We start from the raw sequence: 18359 nt of genomic DNA, 5'->3' as shown, positions 1-18359 counted from the left end.
ATTCCAGGAACACAAGGACAGTTCAGTATTTGCAAATCAATAAATGTGATATGTCACATTAAAAAATGGAAGGATAAAAATCACATGATCATGTTGAGACACAGAAAGCGTATTTGGCAGAATTCAACATCCATTCATGATAAAAACTCTCACCAAAGTTGGATTAGAGGAAATATATCTCAACATAATAAAGAACATTTTATAAACCCAGACCTAATAGCATGCTCAATGGTGAAAAGCTGAAAGCCTTTCCTCTAAATTAAAAAGCAAGACGCGTATGCCCACTCTTACCGTTTCTATTTAACATACTATTGGAAGTCTAATCCACAACAATCAGACAAGAAAAAGAAACGAAAGGCATCCAAAGTGGAAAAGAAGAAGTAAAACTGTCACTATTTGCAGATGACAAGACACAATGTATAGAAAACCCTAAAGTCTCCACCCAAAGTTGTTAGAACTAATGAATGAATTCAGCAAAGTTTCAGGATGTGAGATTAATATACATAAATCTGTTGTTTTTCTATACAGCAGTACTGAACTATCAGAAAGAGAAAGCAAGAAAACAATCCCATTTAAAATCATATCAAAAAGAATATAATGCCTCAGAATAAACTTAACCTTGGAGGCAAAAGACCTATACACTGAAAACTATAAAACATTCAAGGAAATTGAAGCTGATACAAGGAAATGGAAAGATATCCCATGCTCTTAGATCAGATGAGTTAATAGTTAAAGTGGCTTCACAGAACTGAACAAATAATCCTGATATTCATATAGAAGTACAAAAAACCCTGAATTGCCAAAGCAACCTTGAGAAAAAAGAACAAAGCTAGCGCTGTTACCCTCCCAGCCTGCAAATTATACTACAAAGCTATGATAGTCAAAACAGCATGGCCCTGGCCCAAAAACAGATACATAGATCAATGGAATAGAATAGTGAGCCCAGAAATAAACCAACACACTTACAGTCAATTAATCTACTACAAGGGAGGCAAGAATATACAATGGAGAGATTAAAGTCTCTTCAACAAATGGTACTAGGAAAACTGGACATCTATGTGTAAAACAATGAGGTCAGAACATCCCTTCATACTGTATACAAAAATAAAGACAATGGATTAAAGGCCTAAACGTAAGACCAGAAACCATGAAATTCATAGATGAAAACATAGGCAGAACAGTCTTTGACATAAACACTAACAATATTTTTTTGGATCTGTCTCCTAAGGCAAAATAAAGGAAGGCAAAAATAAAGAAACGCCCTTAAACTAAAAAGCCCTTACATAGCAAAGGAGAACATTGACAAAACAAAAAGACAACCTACAGAATGTGAGAAGATATTTGCAAATAATGTGTTCAACAAAGGGTTGATATCTAAATCATTGAAACAGCTCATACAACTCAGTATCAAAAAACAAACAGTCCAAAATTGGCAGAAGACCTGAATAGACACTTTTCTAAAGATGACTTACAGATGGCTAGCTAACAGCGTATGAAAAGATGTTCAACCTCGCTAATTATCAGAGAAATGTATATCAAAACAATTATGGGATATCACCTCATGCTTTTCAGAATGGCTGTCATCAACAAGAACAAATGTTTTCAAGGATGCAGATAAAAGGAAACCCTTGTACTCTGTTGAGAGTGTAAATTGGTACAGCCATTGTGGAAAACAGTATGGAGGCTCATCAAAAAAAATTAAAAGTAGAATTGCTGTAGGATCCAGCAGTTCTACTCTTGGATATACAGTCAGAAAAAAAGCAAAAACACTAATTCAAAAAGGTTCATGTACCCAATGTTCATAGTATCATTATTTATAACAGTCAATATGGAAGCAACCCAAGTGTCCATAAACAGATGAATGGATAAAGATATGGTGCATATATATATATACACACACACAAGGATGGAGTATTATTCAGATGTGAAAAAGAATGAACTTCTGCCATCTGAAGCAACATGAATGAACCTTCAGTATATTATGCTTAGTGGTATATGTCAGCAAAAGATAAATATTGTATAATATCACTTATACATGGAATCAAGAAATTAAAACAAATGAATGGAAATACAAAAGCAGAAATAGACTCAAAGATAACAGAAAATAAAGTAGTGGTTGCCAGTGGGGAGAGAGAAGTGGGGAGGCACACATTACAGCTATGGGATTAAGAGATGCAAACTCCTATGGATAAAACAGATAAGAAACAAGAATATATTGTACAGCACAAGGGCTTATAATTAATATAATAGCTTTTAATGGGATGCAATCTAGAAAAATATTCAATCATTGTGTTGTACACCTAAAGCAGATATAATATTGGTTTGGCCACAAAGTTCATTTGGATTTTTCTGTAACATCTTAAATGGAATTCAACTTAAATTCAACTATACTTCAATTTAAAACAAAAAAATAGTATTTAGAGAAAAAGCTTTCAACCTAGAATACTGTATCTAGCAAAAATATCCTTCAAAAATGAAAATGAAATAAACATTTTGTAAACTCTTAAGAATTTATTGCCAGCAGAACTGTACTACAAAAACAAAAATGCTGACAGAAATTTTTCAGCCTGAAGTGAAATGATCCAAGAAAGTGGCTTGGATCTTCACCAAGGAGTGAAAAACATCAGAAATCATTTATATAAATAAATATTAAGAAAATCTAGTTCATGACCGCTTTAAAATGCTATTGGGCTAGCAGCTCAAGAAGCAGTCTTTCATAGCCAGTCACTCTAATATTTATAAGGCAACAAAAATGTAGACTAATAGTTTTGAAATCAAAGACTGACATCAACTGTCAGAATCTCTAAGAAATTCCCAATTAAGTAAAATTGGGGGAAGAGTGGTCAATAAATGTGCATTTTCCATGATTTACCTTGGGAAGTGGTGCAGATGCCACATCTTACAACAGACTAAAAGGAATTTCTTACCTGTATCACTATTTGGACGCTTATTCACTATTTGGACGCTGGTCACACTACAGTCCTCTTGCCTGGAAAATCCCATGGATGGAGGAGCCTGGTGGGCTACAGTCCATGAGGTTGCTAAGAGTTGGACACGACTGAGCAACTTCACTTCCACTTTTCCCTTTCATGCATTGGAGAAGGAAATGACAACCCACTCCAGTATTCTTGCCTGGAGAATCCCAGGGACGTCGGAGCCTGGTGGGCTGCCGTCTATGGGGTCGCACAGAGTCAGACACGACTGAAGCGACTTAGCAGCAGCAGCAGCAGCACACTATGGTCTATATCTGTCAGAAAAATAGGAACTGCACCTTGGGTTTAAGACAAATACAATAATAACGTGAGAACAGTACAATAAAATGGGAACATTATTCAGAAGGTAACAAAAGTATTTACATCTGACCATCTATCTATAGGAGGAATCAGAATAATAATTTAGGTACCTAGTATGAATCTTATTCTACAAACTCAGGTATGCCACAAAAGCCCGTTTATGTATAGATCAAATTAAAACCTACCTTGAGCCCCTATTTAGCCAGGCTTTTAGGAAATCAAATTTTCTTCTTTAATGGAACTCCTGTTTTCCTAGGATAGAACCAGAATACAGGAGACTTCTGTGATGTCCTCGAAATGGATGAAATGCTTCTGACCTTCAGTCTCTTGTGATCTCTGCTGACATTCTCTCTTCTATGCCCAGAGTTCTTTGACATCCAGAGATGCTCTGATTCCTTGCCATTTGTAGGCTGCAAGTTTCTTATTGATGTAAAATAAAAACCTTAAGTTCCTAGGAGCAAGCCTCCCCACTTACTCCTTATAACCATTTCCTCTGGGATCTTTCTGTTTTGTTAGGCACCTCAACTAAGTGGCATATGGTTCCCAGCCAACTCTTAAGGATAACATTCTATCTCCTCCCAGGTTTAAGGGAGTCTTTCCTGTCTGTCTTACCCTTTTTCTTTCGCTAAGATATACCACTTTCTTCTCTCCTGGTTCTTATCATAGGTGCTTATTAAACTCAGAGCTAACCTTGATTTTGGAGTACTTCTGTTTTTAGTTCTATAAAAATGCCTGAGATTAAGAATCACTAAGGAAAGAGAAGTCCTGGATTCTTGCCTAGAGCAAGAGATAGGGGAACTACAAGATTACCAAATCAATTTCAGTGAGTTAACCTGATGCACTTGAAAATGTGTTCCTTTTGAGTAATTGTGTGCTGTGTATTCAAACAGTGGAACACTGTACAGCAATGAGAATGAACAAGCTAAAACCGCATACAGTAATATGGATGCTTCACAAATATAATGCTAAATGAAAGAAACTGTGTACAAAAATAGCATATACTATATAGTTACATTTATAAGAAGTACTGGAACAAACAAAACTGTTCCTTTTTGTCCTGAAAATGAACACAGGGACACCTGACCAGATGGTTTTCTATGAAATCTGGATGTGAGTCACATGGGTATGTTATTTGTGAAAAATTTTCAAACTGTACTTTTAAGCATTGTACAGTTTATGTATCTTACATGTCAATTAGAAGTTTTAAAAAAATGCCTAAAAAAGTTTTAAAAAAAATACTATGTGTTTAAAGGGGTGATTTTATTTAATTGCTTTGAAAAAAGTTTAAAGGTCTAAAGAAAACTCACCCATTTTTTTCAACATAGATTTTTGCTAAATAAATGCAATATTGATGTTAATGAACCTAGAAAATCTTCTGTTTATGAAAGAAGGCATAAAAGATTGTAAACGTTATGAAAGATGAAAATTGGTCAGTGGCAAAAGAGGTATAACGCACTTTCTGATGACCAATTCTGGGAGATTGCTTATGGGGAAAATTGCTAAGCAACAAAGAAACAAATTGCAAATGTTTGTTAAGTGTATTTTTCTAGAAGAAGAAAATAACTAGTGTTTCCAACTTCTTTGAGAAGGTTAGAAATATAATTTTAAGAGCTAATGAGTAACAAGATTGTATAGAAATAAACTTTATTTTTAACTTTAAGAATTAAATGCAGCAGTGACTTCAGTAGGAAAGCTAATAGTTATTTCTTGTAAATGAATTTATCTTAGATGATTATAGTAATTAAAAATAAATTTTGTATTAATTCATTGGCTAAATTTTAGTCCTGCCATGTGTATAGAGAAATGTTTCTTTTGCTGACAATAAACTGGTTTCTGAGCCAAGATATTTCCGTCAATATGCCAAATTTCTCCTTAATCTCTTTAATCTCAAAAGAAACATATTTTTTATTTGCATGGCACTGAAAACTACAAAAATACTCTGAGATATTTACCCCAGTTTTACAGATGTGGACGTTGAAGCTGAGCGATGTTACGTGATTTGCTCATAATGATACATCTTGTGTGTATTTTGAAACCAGGTGTTTGAATTCCCAATCAATTACCTTTTCCACTATCAGTATACCACTTGTAAAGGAGCCATGAAGTAAAGAAGTGGGTCTGTTTTGGATCCATCCAGGAGATTTTAATAAAACTATGCTTGACTGTGTAGTTCTTCCTAATGGCCATTTTCACGTCTGGGTTCTTTAGGACACAGTTATGCCAAGGTTGCAGTCACGTGGACCCACATCAGTAACAGGCTGTTGGTATTCCATCTGAATTAAATAAGGTAAAATAAGTATTTTGTGTAGTTTAATTTTGTCTCCCATTTTCTTATTACAGTTCTCCAGAGCAGAAGGACAAATGGCTCTCTCTCCTTCAAAGGTATTTTTTTTTTAGTATATATATTTTTATTCTGTAAGGTATAATTATACTTTAATGAATTAAATGAATTAAAGTTTTGTCTGCAAGAATGTGCCCTAAACTATCCCCCTTCACCTTAATAGAAATCGTTCATGTGTCCTCAAAATAAGCTGTTTAAACTGTACATTAGCTACTGCTTACTCTAAGTAATGTTCTCTGATTACGTGTATTTCTTTCTTACTAGGAAGGAAAATGTTGAGGTCTGGTTAGATCATTCTAGACAGAAATTAATCAATAATCTTTCCCATCTCTTTCTGTGTTCCCAGCCTACCATTTGGAGCTAACAGTTTCCTCAAAGCATGTACTGTTTCCGTTTCCATACATGGAGGTTTTCTGCTGAGCCCCTCAAAATTCAAGTATTATCCCAACCTTTGAGCATATGGATTAAAATGATCAACTGAGGTTCATCTCTTATTCCCATAGTCCTTCCGTCCTCCCTCTTTGCTCTCTCTTCCCAAGTGTGGAGAAAACCAAGGTGTACAGCTCAATGAGAAGTAAAAGCCCATTGTTTTGGTTTGATCTAGTAAAGTAGTATATATGCTCCTGTACTTATCACTAAGATAAGTGCTAAGTGGACAGTCCGGAAAATGTAGGGAAGTATTGAGGATAAAGCATCACCCAAAGATGCCTTAACTGGTCTGTGCTTCCCAAACCTCTTTTGAAATGGATCTCCTCTGTTCTTCTTTGTGCCTATGCCTAATGTCCTGAGAAATTTTTTTTTTTTAATTCTCTTCCAACCCATAATGTAATCTGACTTTACTGAGTCTTTCCATCTGTCTTTTTAAAAATAGCACATAAATATATTGAAAATATTAGCAAAATAGAATGCTTTAAAAATAAGCCATTAGCAAAATCCATCTGACTCAGTGTTGTTTTGGGTTGTTGTTGCGTTTGATTAGATACATCAATCTAGAGAAAGAAAAGGACTACCCGAAGAGCATTCCCCTCAAAATCTTCGCCAAGGACATTGGGAATTGTGCCTATGTAAGTGTTTCTAAGCCAGAAAATTAAATTCTAAGTCCCTGCATAAGGCAGAACACCTGGATAGAAAGAGAGACAGGTAGGCAGACAGACAGGCTGGGTATGTGCATTTGGAAAAATACATTGTGAGAAAGTATATTTTCCTGGGTATCTGTGTATCTTTGTACATATGAGAAGTAACCCTAGAGAAAATGAAGCGAGAGAAATTTATATTAACTCCATATTTAACATTTGCACTTGGTAAGATTATTGCCTGTCAGATGTCTCTGTCCTCCCTCTAGCATTAATGCTTTTCTGGATCTTTTCAGTAGCAGCCACAGAGGCTTGTAGTAAAGACATTTCTACAAGGAGATATTTCCTATTAGTATTAAGCAATTTTTCCAACCTGTCACTTCTTAAGTTGAGAGTGAGTTTTGGAAAGTTCTTCATTCTTTGAGTTTTTAGGTATTGAATTCCTCAGGTTAATAAATGGATGAGCCAAGAGATATAACATTTTTAATGAATCAGCACAGTTTTTATCATTTTGGTCAAAATAAAAATTAAGTTTGTTTAGCCCTAGTTGTTATGTGCAATTTTATGACTGAAATATAGTCCAAGATGTTATCGATGATGCACAAAATAGAAATGAGCGTTTTTATGATACTGCAGATTGTCACACTTCTCAGCAGCTCTGTTTTAGCACTTGTACCTGCTTAAGTTCGTGATGATATGACGCACTGTCTTTTGCTCTCTGAAGTTGCCTCATGGCAAGAGTCTCCTTACAGGGAGCCCTGCTTCCAGAGTGATTTCCCCCAAATAGGAGTGCATGTATGAGAAGCATTCGTTATCCTTGGCCTTTAGTTATACAAAACTTGTTAGTGAATTCTAATGTGGGAAAAAATAGCCACATGTTCAGTTAAGTTGCTATTTTTTTGTTTACTAGCCAAAGAACACGTGTCCACTAAAAATTCATTTGTTTTTTCTACCAGAGATGCATGCAAGAAAAAAAAAAAACACATCCTATAATTACTATATTGAACATATGTACCTAATATTAAGAAAAATCATTATTTTAGAAACCAGATACTTTGGGAGTGATTATTAGTATTATAGGACAGATCTTTCTGGTGGAGGACAAACACTGAGCTTCCCCTGTTCACTGCTGGTGCTTTTGCTTAATCCTTGAAACTATAAGGAACGCAGTTTGAAATCAGTGAACAAATTTCAGAAGCAATTTGTTATTGTATTTATGAAGAATAAATACAATGATAGATAAGTCATGAGTTATCAGTGGATTTCCCTTAGCTTTATTTTTAGATCATTCTGTTTCCATTTATTTTACTTATTTGTGCCATTTAAGCCTTATCAAGGACACAGCACTAATTGCTTATTTATCTGATAATTAGAATATGTAAAATCTACCTATGTGCATAGTAAATACTTCTTTTTTAATGTTTATTTTATAATAGAGTATAGTTGATTGATTTAACAGTGTTGTGCTAGTTTCAGGTGTACAGCAAAGTGATTCAGTTTACATACACATGTATCTATACTTCTTCAAATTCTTTTCCCTCTTAGTTTATTAAAGAGTATTGAGCAGAGTCCCTTGTGCTAAATAGTAGGTCCTTGTTGGTTATCTGTTTTAAATACAGCAGTGTGTATGTATCAATCCCAAACTCCCAATATTTATTTCTTTTTTGGTAGCATAGCATTGTCTTATTTTTAAATAATGTCTTATAATTCAGTGAACTCTATAGGTAATCTCATTAATTCCATTTCTCTTGTTGTGAGCTATTTATTTTTAAGCAGTAATCTCTCACTGTAGTTGAGCATTTAACTCAGGGATATTATAAATACTCTATTCAGTAACAGAGTTGGTAACAGAATTGAGTTTTCTAAAATGTTTGGTTTATTTGCCAGACTCTTTGGTTTTAAGGCCTCTTCAGATTTCAGCAGTGAAAGTCTCAGCAGCTACAGTACCTGACATACAGAAAGTGCTCAATAAATACTGTTTTTTTATTCCAAACTTTAAATGTCTTTTGTAACCAGTTCTTATACTGATTTTACCTAAACTGACTTTTTACCATACAAATAAATGAAAACCCACACTGTGAAAACAGTGCTCATAAAAAAATAGAAAATAGTCTAATGTTCTCCCTTTTTTATTACATGTTGCTTTATGGAAATAGTCACAGACATGATGCAGAGGACCAACCTCTCTGACTTTTTTGTTTGGTTTCGAGAGTGGTCCATGTAATCTCTCTGAACTATATTTATTCTTTTTCTTTCTGGCTGAAAGTCTCATATTTTGAGTCATATTTTAAGAGGAAGAGATGTTTTATTAAAAGGAATAATATAAAAATTGAATGAAAATAAATTATAATCAAGGATTTGTGTTCTACCTAAGTGGTACTTTGTCAACACTTGAAATCAAGATTTGCCTGTGGATAATCATTTGACAATAATTATTTGTTCCCCTGGTTTAAAATCCTTTATTTATATCTGTATTTCTTTTTTTCTCCACAGTCTAAAACTATAACAGTAACGAATTCAGATACAGCAAATGAAGTTATCAACATGTCACTACCAATGCTAGGGATAACTGTAAGTTACTCTGCTAGATATTCTTAATTAAAAACAAACTTTGAAGCTTTATGCTTTGCTACTCAGTTGTGTCCGACTCTTTGGACCCCATGGACGGTAGCCTGCCAGGCTCCTCTGTCCATGGGGATTCTCCAGGCAAGAATACTGAAGTGGGTTGCCATGCCCTCCTCCAGGGGATCTTCCCAACCCAGGGATTGAACCCACGCCTTGCACACTGCAGGTGATTCTTTACCATCTGAGCCACCAGGGAAGCCCTTTATTTGATACTTTAGATTATTATAAATACTATCCCTTCCATCATAAGACAGCTGATTCTTAGAAGTACCAAAGTCATATTTTGTTCCCCAAAATATGGAAAATAATGACAACAGTTTTTTATTCTTTTTGAGAGTTTTGTTTTCTTTTGAAATGAAATGTAGTTAAATTACAATACTGTATTCGTTTCAAGTGTACAACATAGTGATTTGATGTTTTTATGGATTATACTCCATATCAGTTCAGTTCAGTCGCTCAGTCACGTCTGATTCTTTGCGACCCCATGGACTGCATCACGCCAGGCCTCCCTGTCCATCACCAGCTTCCAGAGTTTACTCAAACTCATGTCCATTGAGTCAGTGATGCCATCCAACCATCTCATCCTCTGTCGTCCCCTTCTCCTCCCGCCTTCAATCTTTCCCAGCATCAGCCTCTTCTCAAATGAGTCAGCTGTTCACATCAGGTGGCCAAAGTATTGGAGTTTCAGCTTCAACATCAGTCCTTTCAATGAACACTCAGGACTGATCTCCTTTAGGATAGACTGGTTGGATCTCCTTGTAGTCCAAGGGACTCTCAAGAGTCTTCTCCAACACCACAGTTCAAAAGCATCAATTCTTCGGTATATAGTTATTGTAAAATATTAGCTATATTCCCTATGCTATACATTGCATCCATGTGTCTTAATTTATTTTATAACTAGTAGTTCTATACCTCATAATCCCCTTCACCTACCTTGCCCTTCCTCCTAACCTACTACTCATTGGTAACAGTAGTTTGTTCTTGCTATGTCTGTTCCTCTTTTGCTGTATCTGTTCATTTGGGGTTTTTTTTTGAGGGGGGGTGTTTCCATATGAATGAGTGCATGCAGTATTTGTCCTTCTCTGTCTTAACTTATTTCAGTAAGCACAATACCCTCCAGGTCTGTCCATGTTGTGTTGCAAATGACAAAATTTTCATTCTTATTTATGGCTGAGTAGCATTCCGTTTTTTATACACACATATACCACATATTCTTCATCCATTAATTGACATTTGGATTGCTCAATATCTTGGCTGTTATAAGCAATGCCACTGTGAACATTGGGGTGCATATATCTTTTCAAATTAGTGTTTTTGTTTTCTTTGGATATATACGCCGGAGTAGGATGGCTGAATCTCATAGTAGTAGTTTTTTGAGGAACCTCCATACTACTTTCCACAAGGGCTGCCCCAGTTTGCATTTTCACCAGCAGTGTACAAAGATTCTTTTTCCTCTGCATCTTTGAACACTTTTGTTATTTGTGGTTGTTTTGATGATAGCCTTTTTTTGTTTTGTTTTTGCATTTGAATGTCCAGTTATTCCAATAACAGTTTTTAATACTGATTTCTCTAGCTGCATTGGGTCTTAGTTGTGGCATAGGGGCTCTCTAGAGTCGCACAGGCTTCAGTAGTTGCTGCGCATACGCTACTTTCTTTGTGGAAGATGGAATCTTAGTTTCCTGACCAGGGATCAAACCCACATCTCCTGTGTTTGCAAGCCGGATTCTTAATCAGTGGCCACCAGGGAAGTCCTGATGATAACCTTTCTTAAAGGTGTGAGGTAATATCTCATTGTCTTGATTTGCATTTCTCTAATAATTAGTAATGTTGATCATCTTTTCATGTGCCTGATAGCTAGCCACCTGCAAGTCTTCTTTGGAAAAATGTCTGTTCAGGTCTTCTGCCCATTTGGGGATTGGATTGGTTTTTTGATATTGATTTGTATGAGCTGTGTAAATATGGATTTAAATCCCTTATTGGTCGTATCATTTCCAAATATCTTCTCCCATTCTGTAGGTTATCTTTTTGTTTTGTCACTGGTTTCCTTTGCTATGGAAAAGCTTTTACTAATTTAATGAGGTCTTATTTCTTTGTTTTGGTTTTTATTCATTTTGCCTTAGGAGATAGATCCAAAAAAAACATTGTTATGATTTTAAAAGTGTTCTGCTTATGTTCTCTTCTAGAAGTTTTTGTTTTTCAGTTCTTAACCTTTGGGCCTTTGATCCATTTTGAATTTATTTTTGTACGTGTTAGGGAAAATATTCTTATTTCATTTTTCACATGTAGCTGTCTTCTTTTCTCAATACCACTTATTGAAGAGATTTTATTTTCCCCATTGTATATTCTTTCATTCTTTGTTGTAGATTAATTGACCATGTACACGTGAGTTTATTTCTGGGTCCTCTATTCTATTGTATTAATCTTTGTGTGATTTTTGTGTCAGTATCATAACAGTTTTGTTTACTATAGCTTTTTAGTATCATTTGAAGCCAAGGAGCATTTTTTTCCCCCAAGATTGCGATGGCCATTCGAGGTCTTTTGTGGTTCCATACAAATTTTAGGATTATTTATTCTAGTTCTATGAAAAAATGTGGATATTTTGATAGCATGTGCATGCGTGCTAAGTCGTTTTAGTCGTGTCTGACACTTTGCCACCCAATGGACCATAGCCCTCCAGGCTCCTCTGTCCATGGGATTCTCCGGGCAACAATACTCGAGTGGGTTGCCACGCCCTCCTCCAAGGGATCTTCCCAACCCAGGGATCGAACCTGCATCTCTCATGTCTCCTGCATTGGCAGGTGGGTTCCTTACCACTAGTGTCACCTGGGAAGCCCATGTTTTGATAGGGATTACATTCAAGATGTCAGTTGCTTTGGGTAATATGGACATTTTAGCAATATTAGTCCTCCCGTTCAATGAACAAGAGTTATTTTGTCATTTATTTATATCATCTTCAGTTTCTTCTATCGATATTATCTAGTTTTCAGTGTATAGGTCTTTCACCTGGAACCGTAAAGTTTTAATATTAGCTTAATATTGAGTGCTCTTCTTCCATTCCCATTTTATAACTTGTGTTAACTGAAAAGCAGAGTAAGTTTAGACTACAATATTAGAGTGATAATGTGCATTTTAATGTTATATGCTATACATATACAGTTAGGGTTTTTTGATATAAAATTCTTAATAGAAAGGTTCAATCTCTTTCCCCTCTTTTCACTTTTCACTGTGTAACTGTTATTTTCCTATATCCTCTCCTGGTTCTTCCTTACCTGATTATTCACTTATTATCCCAAGACTCAATCAGTCTTAGAATGCTGGATTCTGAAGGATTTGCTCTACAATAGAATTTTTACGTAAAGAACATATAGTTAGTAACCATATTCAGTGGCTGCAGGTCCAGAAGATGAGGTTTATGCTACCTCCAAATGAATTGGTAAATTTAAAAATAAGCTTTGAATTAGACCATGGATTTTAAAGGATTTTAGTATGCACACCACATTTTCCCTTGTTTTGCTTTTAGCTTCTGCTTCTTTCTGTTTCATGGGGCAGTGGTGAGTTTTTGAAATTTTATTAATAGAGAAGATTGGAATGTTTGAGGATGAGGTAGGGAAAGAGAGTTGGAAAGTTCTCATGTTCTCCCTACCAGTATATAAAAACCACATAGTGGGTATTTGTATTAAAGGGAATGACTTTCAGAAGGATGGAGCTAGAGGAAGCACTTGAACAGCATCATTTCTTGAGTGAGATTCTCCCTAAGTATGAAAATGTGGTGTTACTAAATTGTAGCATATATTAAAGATATGCCATAGGAAATGGCAACCACTCCAGTATTCTTGCCTGGAGAATCCCAGGGACAGGGGAGCCTGGTGGGCTGCCGTCTATGGGGTCACACAGAGTCGGACACGACTGAAGCGACTTAGCAGCAGCAGCAGCATAGTCTTAACTGTTTCAGTTTGCTTTTACACATTGCAATTATAAGCCCTTAAAAACAGGGCAACCAAAATTGAGAATAATAAATTAGATTTATTTTAGTTAAATTTAATAATATATTTAAGATATAATTAAATTATATGCACCGGATAAAGCAGACACCTCTGCATTGATTTCTTATATAAGCTTATATTATAATTAGAAGAGAATGAATCGTTTAAAGGGAAAGGAGAGAGATTAATTAATTAATGACATTTGTTTTCTTATTTATGCTTTTCTTCTGGATAAAGTGATCGGTCTCATCACACCAAAAATATTTCTGTTCAGTATAATTAGGAATTGAGGCTATTTGGTCGTTAGGTTGTAAGGGATTATTAAAGTGTTTTCAAACACTACAAAAAAAGAAAGGATTTTTACTAAATTGCTCTTCCTGTTTGCAATAGAGTTTTTTGACTAGGAGACAGTGAAGGACATGATGGAGTAGGGGAGGGCACTGGGAGATGTAATCTCTTAGCCAGGATCCTCCATTGTAAGGTTGGGGCCATGATTTTTAATTAGAAGTTAAAGGTAAAAATATTAAATATTGCCCATCTGTTCTAGTTTCATTTAAAACATTTTTGCTTTATCCTCTTCTAAAGGATACAGCAAAGTCTGTATAATTTAATATTGTTTCTTTCAAGTGGGATTTTAAATATTGCTGGGTTGTAATTCTGCTAGTGAACAGTTTCATTGTTCCCCATAACTGGGCCTATTCTCTAGCCAGAAGTCTTGTCCTTTCTGTCCCCAGGACTGGACTTGCCCAAAGTAAAGCCAGTGTAGACTGTGCCAGCCACCTGTCTCTCTCCTCAAAGCCCCGTGGTCATTCTTCTCCTTCCACTCAGAAGCAGCTAAACTAATAGTCAGCCTTTGAGATTTTACTTTTTCATCACAGACACAGCAGGGTTGTAGCTTTCTGGATAACAGAGTTGTCTTTGCAGGGGCATGTTGTAGATTAAATCCAATATTCTTTGAGAAGTTCAGAGAAGCAGAAGTTAGAACTCTGAAGAAGATCGGTTAACCTTTCAGAAAACCAAGAAGTTTCTTCTTACTTTGTTGAAGAGCATATATATGATTTCATATTCTGTGGGCTATCCATAATAGTGAGGGCCTGATTCTGTTACAGTTGGTGAATCCCTAGTCATCCCTAGGTAAAAATGAGTCCTCTGTTAGGGTTTAGAGAGGGAGAGATGGGTCATAGAATCAGCAGTACCATCTTCAAAAGCCATATCCACCTGCTATAAAGCCTAAAAGCATTTGTATTGCCCCCCTTTTTTTTTGCAAAACATAAAAATGCCAAACAAATGTATTCTCATTCATTTACCAAATGTGAAGAATTCTTGTTAATTCTTTTATCTCCAAGGGCTCTGACAGAGAGTACCAGTTATGGGTCAATTCTGGAAAAGAAGAGGCACCATACCCACTTATTGGTAAGTTTCTGTGAAGATCTAAGATAGAATTGATTGTGAGTTAATTATAATTCTAAATGTCTCAGCAAATTTACCATATAGTCCTAAACTTAAATACTATTAAATATTAAACCTTCTCTAATATTCATGTGTTAATTTAATAGATGCCTATCAAATATTTCCTATGTGCCAGACAAATGATATCTCTTTATTCGAGCAGCTAACGACATAGTTGGAAAGAGAAATGTGAATTTTCCTCTTTTTTTTTTCTTTACAAAGAGAACTATCTTGTCAACGTTTTAAAAATTTTTTCTGAAAAAAGCAATATATGTTGTTATTCCTTTTCCCTATATATTTATTTTTCATGTTTAGATTTTTAATTTTCTGTTCCCTTTCCAACCTACTACTTGCCTCTGTGGAAGACTATCTATGACCCAATCATGCCTCAGTCTGTCAGTGAGCGTTTAACATCTGCCCTGCACCAGGAACTTTCCTAGGCATCATAAAGACAATGAAATTAAACCATTTAGATTCCTAAATATCCTCATTGACTAACTTAGCAGTAACTACTACTTTACTAACTACTTTGCTGTTTCTGTAGTCAAATTTTCCAGCATTTGTTTTGAAGAATCATTGATAAATGATTTATCACCTCACCTCATTTAAACTGATTTCACTAAAAAATATTTTTGATAAGTGAGGCCATTCAGTGTGGTTAACAAAAAAACCCAATTAGATTAAGGGACAGCATCTGTAGCAGATCTTGAGATGATAACCATTGTTGATGAGAGTTCTGTTAATAATTTTTAAATGCTTACTGTCTACCAGACATTGTGCAAAGCATAACATATGAGTTATCTCATGGTATCCTTTCATTTACCTGTGAGATAACTACTGTGTAATTCAGGTTTCAAACAATCTGAGTAATCTAAAGTCAAACTTTTCTATGAAATGTATGTTCTCAGACTTAAGTCGTTATGCGCGTAGCTGGGGACAAAAAATTCATTGCATTTCCAGTTCCTTAATGTTGACATTTTATAAAAGTCAGTAAGCAAAAATTAAAGCTGGGATTAAAAACCAACTGAGTACTTAAAATAATTATTGTAATAAAATATATTAATTTAATTAAAACTGTATAAATGGTAACTCTCAGGCTTAGAACAGCTTTAAGCTTCATTTCTTACTCTCGCTAACAACACCATGGGACATGAAACATGATTGTCACTTAGCAACAGTTCTCCACTTCATATTTTAACATGCCTTGCAGACTTCAATTGTATATTAGCTATTGGCTGTTTTGATAAATTGACTTGGCTTTATTGCTATCATAGAAAGTCCTTTTTTTTTGCCTTAATCTCTGAAATTTGCTGTAGTACTTGATGTTAATGGAGCACTGACATTGTATGCCTATGCCAGATGGAGAAGGAGTTCACTGAGTTACATTCAGTGAGAAATAAAGGATACAAGAGAATTTACTCTTTAAAAAGTAAACTAGATCTACAACACAATGGTACTTGAGGAATAATTTAAAAAATGCAGCTGCTTAAAAGTACTAAAGAACAAAAAAATCACCTTGCAGTCAGATGCAGAGTCGACGTAGAGTTTAGTTTTTCTAGTTTGAAAATTACTTTTTGAATCTTGTCTCTGTGTTTCTAATACCCTGCAGTCTTCCTTCTAATTCTTGCCTTTGAATAACAACCTCAGAGCGCAGTAGTGGGAGGGAAACATAAATCAAACAAACCAGTCCTTTCGCTATTGAGTGACTAATTATATAACTAATAAAAAGTATAGAATGTCTTTTTCAGAAAGATATCTTGTGCTGAATAATAGTAATAATAGTGATGCCTGAAATATGTAGTTTTTGCCCTTGTTATTTAAAAAAATATTAATTACTAAGGTTTACTTATTTGATCCTTACAATGCTATGTGATAGTAGGGTAAATATTTTAAGTCATGGATATAAGGCTGAGAGAGGTCAAGGATTGACTGAAGATTTACAGAGTACAGTTAATGTCAAAGGAGAAACTAGAGTGCCTTTAAATACGTTTGCAGATGTAAGCATAGGAGAAGTCAACATTATGCAACTCACAGACTAATCTGTGCATTCCCAAACAAGATACTCTTTAAAGACGTTTTTTTCTCTTTGCTTTTTTCGCTCCACTCTCCAAAAATAAACTACACTGGTTGGGCCACCTGCATTATGCACTGGTCTCCAGCTGTAAGAGTGTGCATGGTGATCATTAAGTCAACAAAAGGATTCTTTATACCAAAAGTCCCAGGAGCAAATTGCAGTACATTCCAGTATTTAGCACACACATTCACAGTGTCAGTCTGCCTAAAGTCTGCATTTAGACTTTTTTTCTCTGTGTAGGGCATGAATATCCCTATGGAATTAAAATGAGCCATCTTCGAGACACTGCACTTCTGACACAGGGATCAAAGGACTCCCCGACACCCTCCAACTTCCAAGAGCCCTTCCTCATGGAACAGCTGCCCCGAGAGATGCAGTGTCAGTTCATCCTGAAGCCCAGCCGCCTGGCTGTGACCCAGCAGCTGAGTGGTGAGTTTTCTGCTCCCTCATAGAGCCTTTTTTAGCAAAACTTTTCATTCCTGAAAGCAAAAAAAGTTCTTTGCCTTTCAGCCAGATGAAATATTTTTTCTTTTAAATTTGCGAAGTGTTTTGAAGGAAAGATGGAGTTTTAGATGATAGTTTTAGAAATCAGTGGTAGGCCTGACTGACTTGTAATCAGCAGCTAATAACTGCAGTAGAATCTGTTCCTTCTTTCTTCGCTGTTCTTTCCCCTTTAACCTTATGTCCACTGCAGAGTCAAAGGCACCAGGCAATGCTGCAGGTACTTCAATGCTTTCTTTGTACTGTAATACATTGCACTGTGTGTTCCCCCAAATGGTCACATTATAAAAAGGAGGCTGTCAGTGATGCGTGTCAGGAGACTCTAATGCCCTACCTGGATCCTGCTACTGATAGGTATGTAAAGATTACAACGATTTCCACAGAAATCTCTTGGTATTCTGCTAATCCCTCTGAACATAGCCATCCCTTATCCACCCCATAGTTAAGCCTCCAGAATGGTAAAAATGATATTCAACATAGGAGGACCATCATTAATCTACTCTAACTCAAGTTTGAGCTTTACACCTCAGTCTGAACGTAAGATTGTGAAAAAAAATAGAAGAAAATATATCATGCCAAAAAGTGTTGAGTTGGGTAGTGGAAAATTGGTGCTGAATTTTTGTAGCTGCTTTTGTTGGTTTGAAAAAACTGGAGAAACCAGTGAACAGTGGCTGTTTTATACCCATCCCCCAACACATGCGTATCCAACCCTGTCCCTTTCTGTTGATGACCTAGCCTTAGATTTTATACTTCATTCAAGTCATTGGTCTAGAACTCCTTAATATTGCTGACATTGCGTGCAGGCAGGCTCAGTTGTATCCACCTCTTCGCGACCCCATAGACTGTAGCCCACCAGGCTCCTCTGTCCATAGACTTTTCTAGGCAAGAATATTAGAGGTGGATTGCCATTTCCTACTCCAGGGGATCTTCCCAACCCAGGGATCCAGCCCATGTCTCCTGCGCTGGCAGGCAGATTGTTTACCACTGCGCCACCTGGGAAGCCCTAATTTTGCTGATAGC

General features: G+C 35.8%; 1 protein-coding gene across 22 annotated transcripts in view; it reads left to right on the top strand.

The window, feature by feature from the left end:
• ARHGAP20 (Rho GTPase activating protein 20) overlaps positions 1–18359 on the top strand; it is a 189752-nt gene that overhangs the window by 129904 nt on the left and 41489 nt on the right. For all 22 annotated transcript variants that reach the window (XM_081544162.1, XM_081544156.1, XM_081544157.1 and 19 more), the window contains 5 exons: positions 5634–5675; positions 6614–6698; positions 9201–9278; positions 14662–14728; positions 17079–17267. In XM_081544162.1, coding sequence (XP_081400288.1) covers positions 5634–5675; positions 6614–6698; positions 9201–9278; positions 14662–14728; positions 17079–17267 — 461 coding nt within the window. The remainder of the gene's footprint in view (positions 1–5633; positions 5676–6613; positions 6699–9200; positions 9279–14661; positions 14729–17078; positions 17268–18359) is intronic.

This window comes from Giraffa tippelskirchi, chromosome 11 (genome assembly GCF_054371585.1).
Source record: "Giraffa tippelskirchi isolate mGirTip1 chromosome 11, T2T-mGirTip1v1.2.pri, whole genome shotgun sequence".
Lineage (NCBI taxonomy): Eukaryota > Metazoa > Chordata > Mammalia > Artiodactyla > Giraffidae > Giraffa > Giraffa tippelskirchi.
Note: the sequence above shows the minus strand (reverse complement) of the source record. Positions and strands in the feature narration are given on the sequence as shown.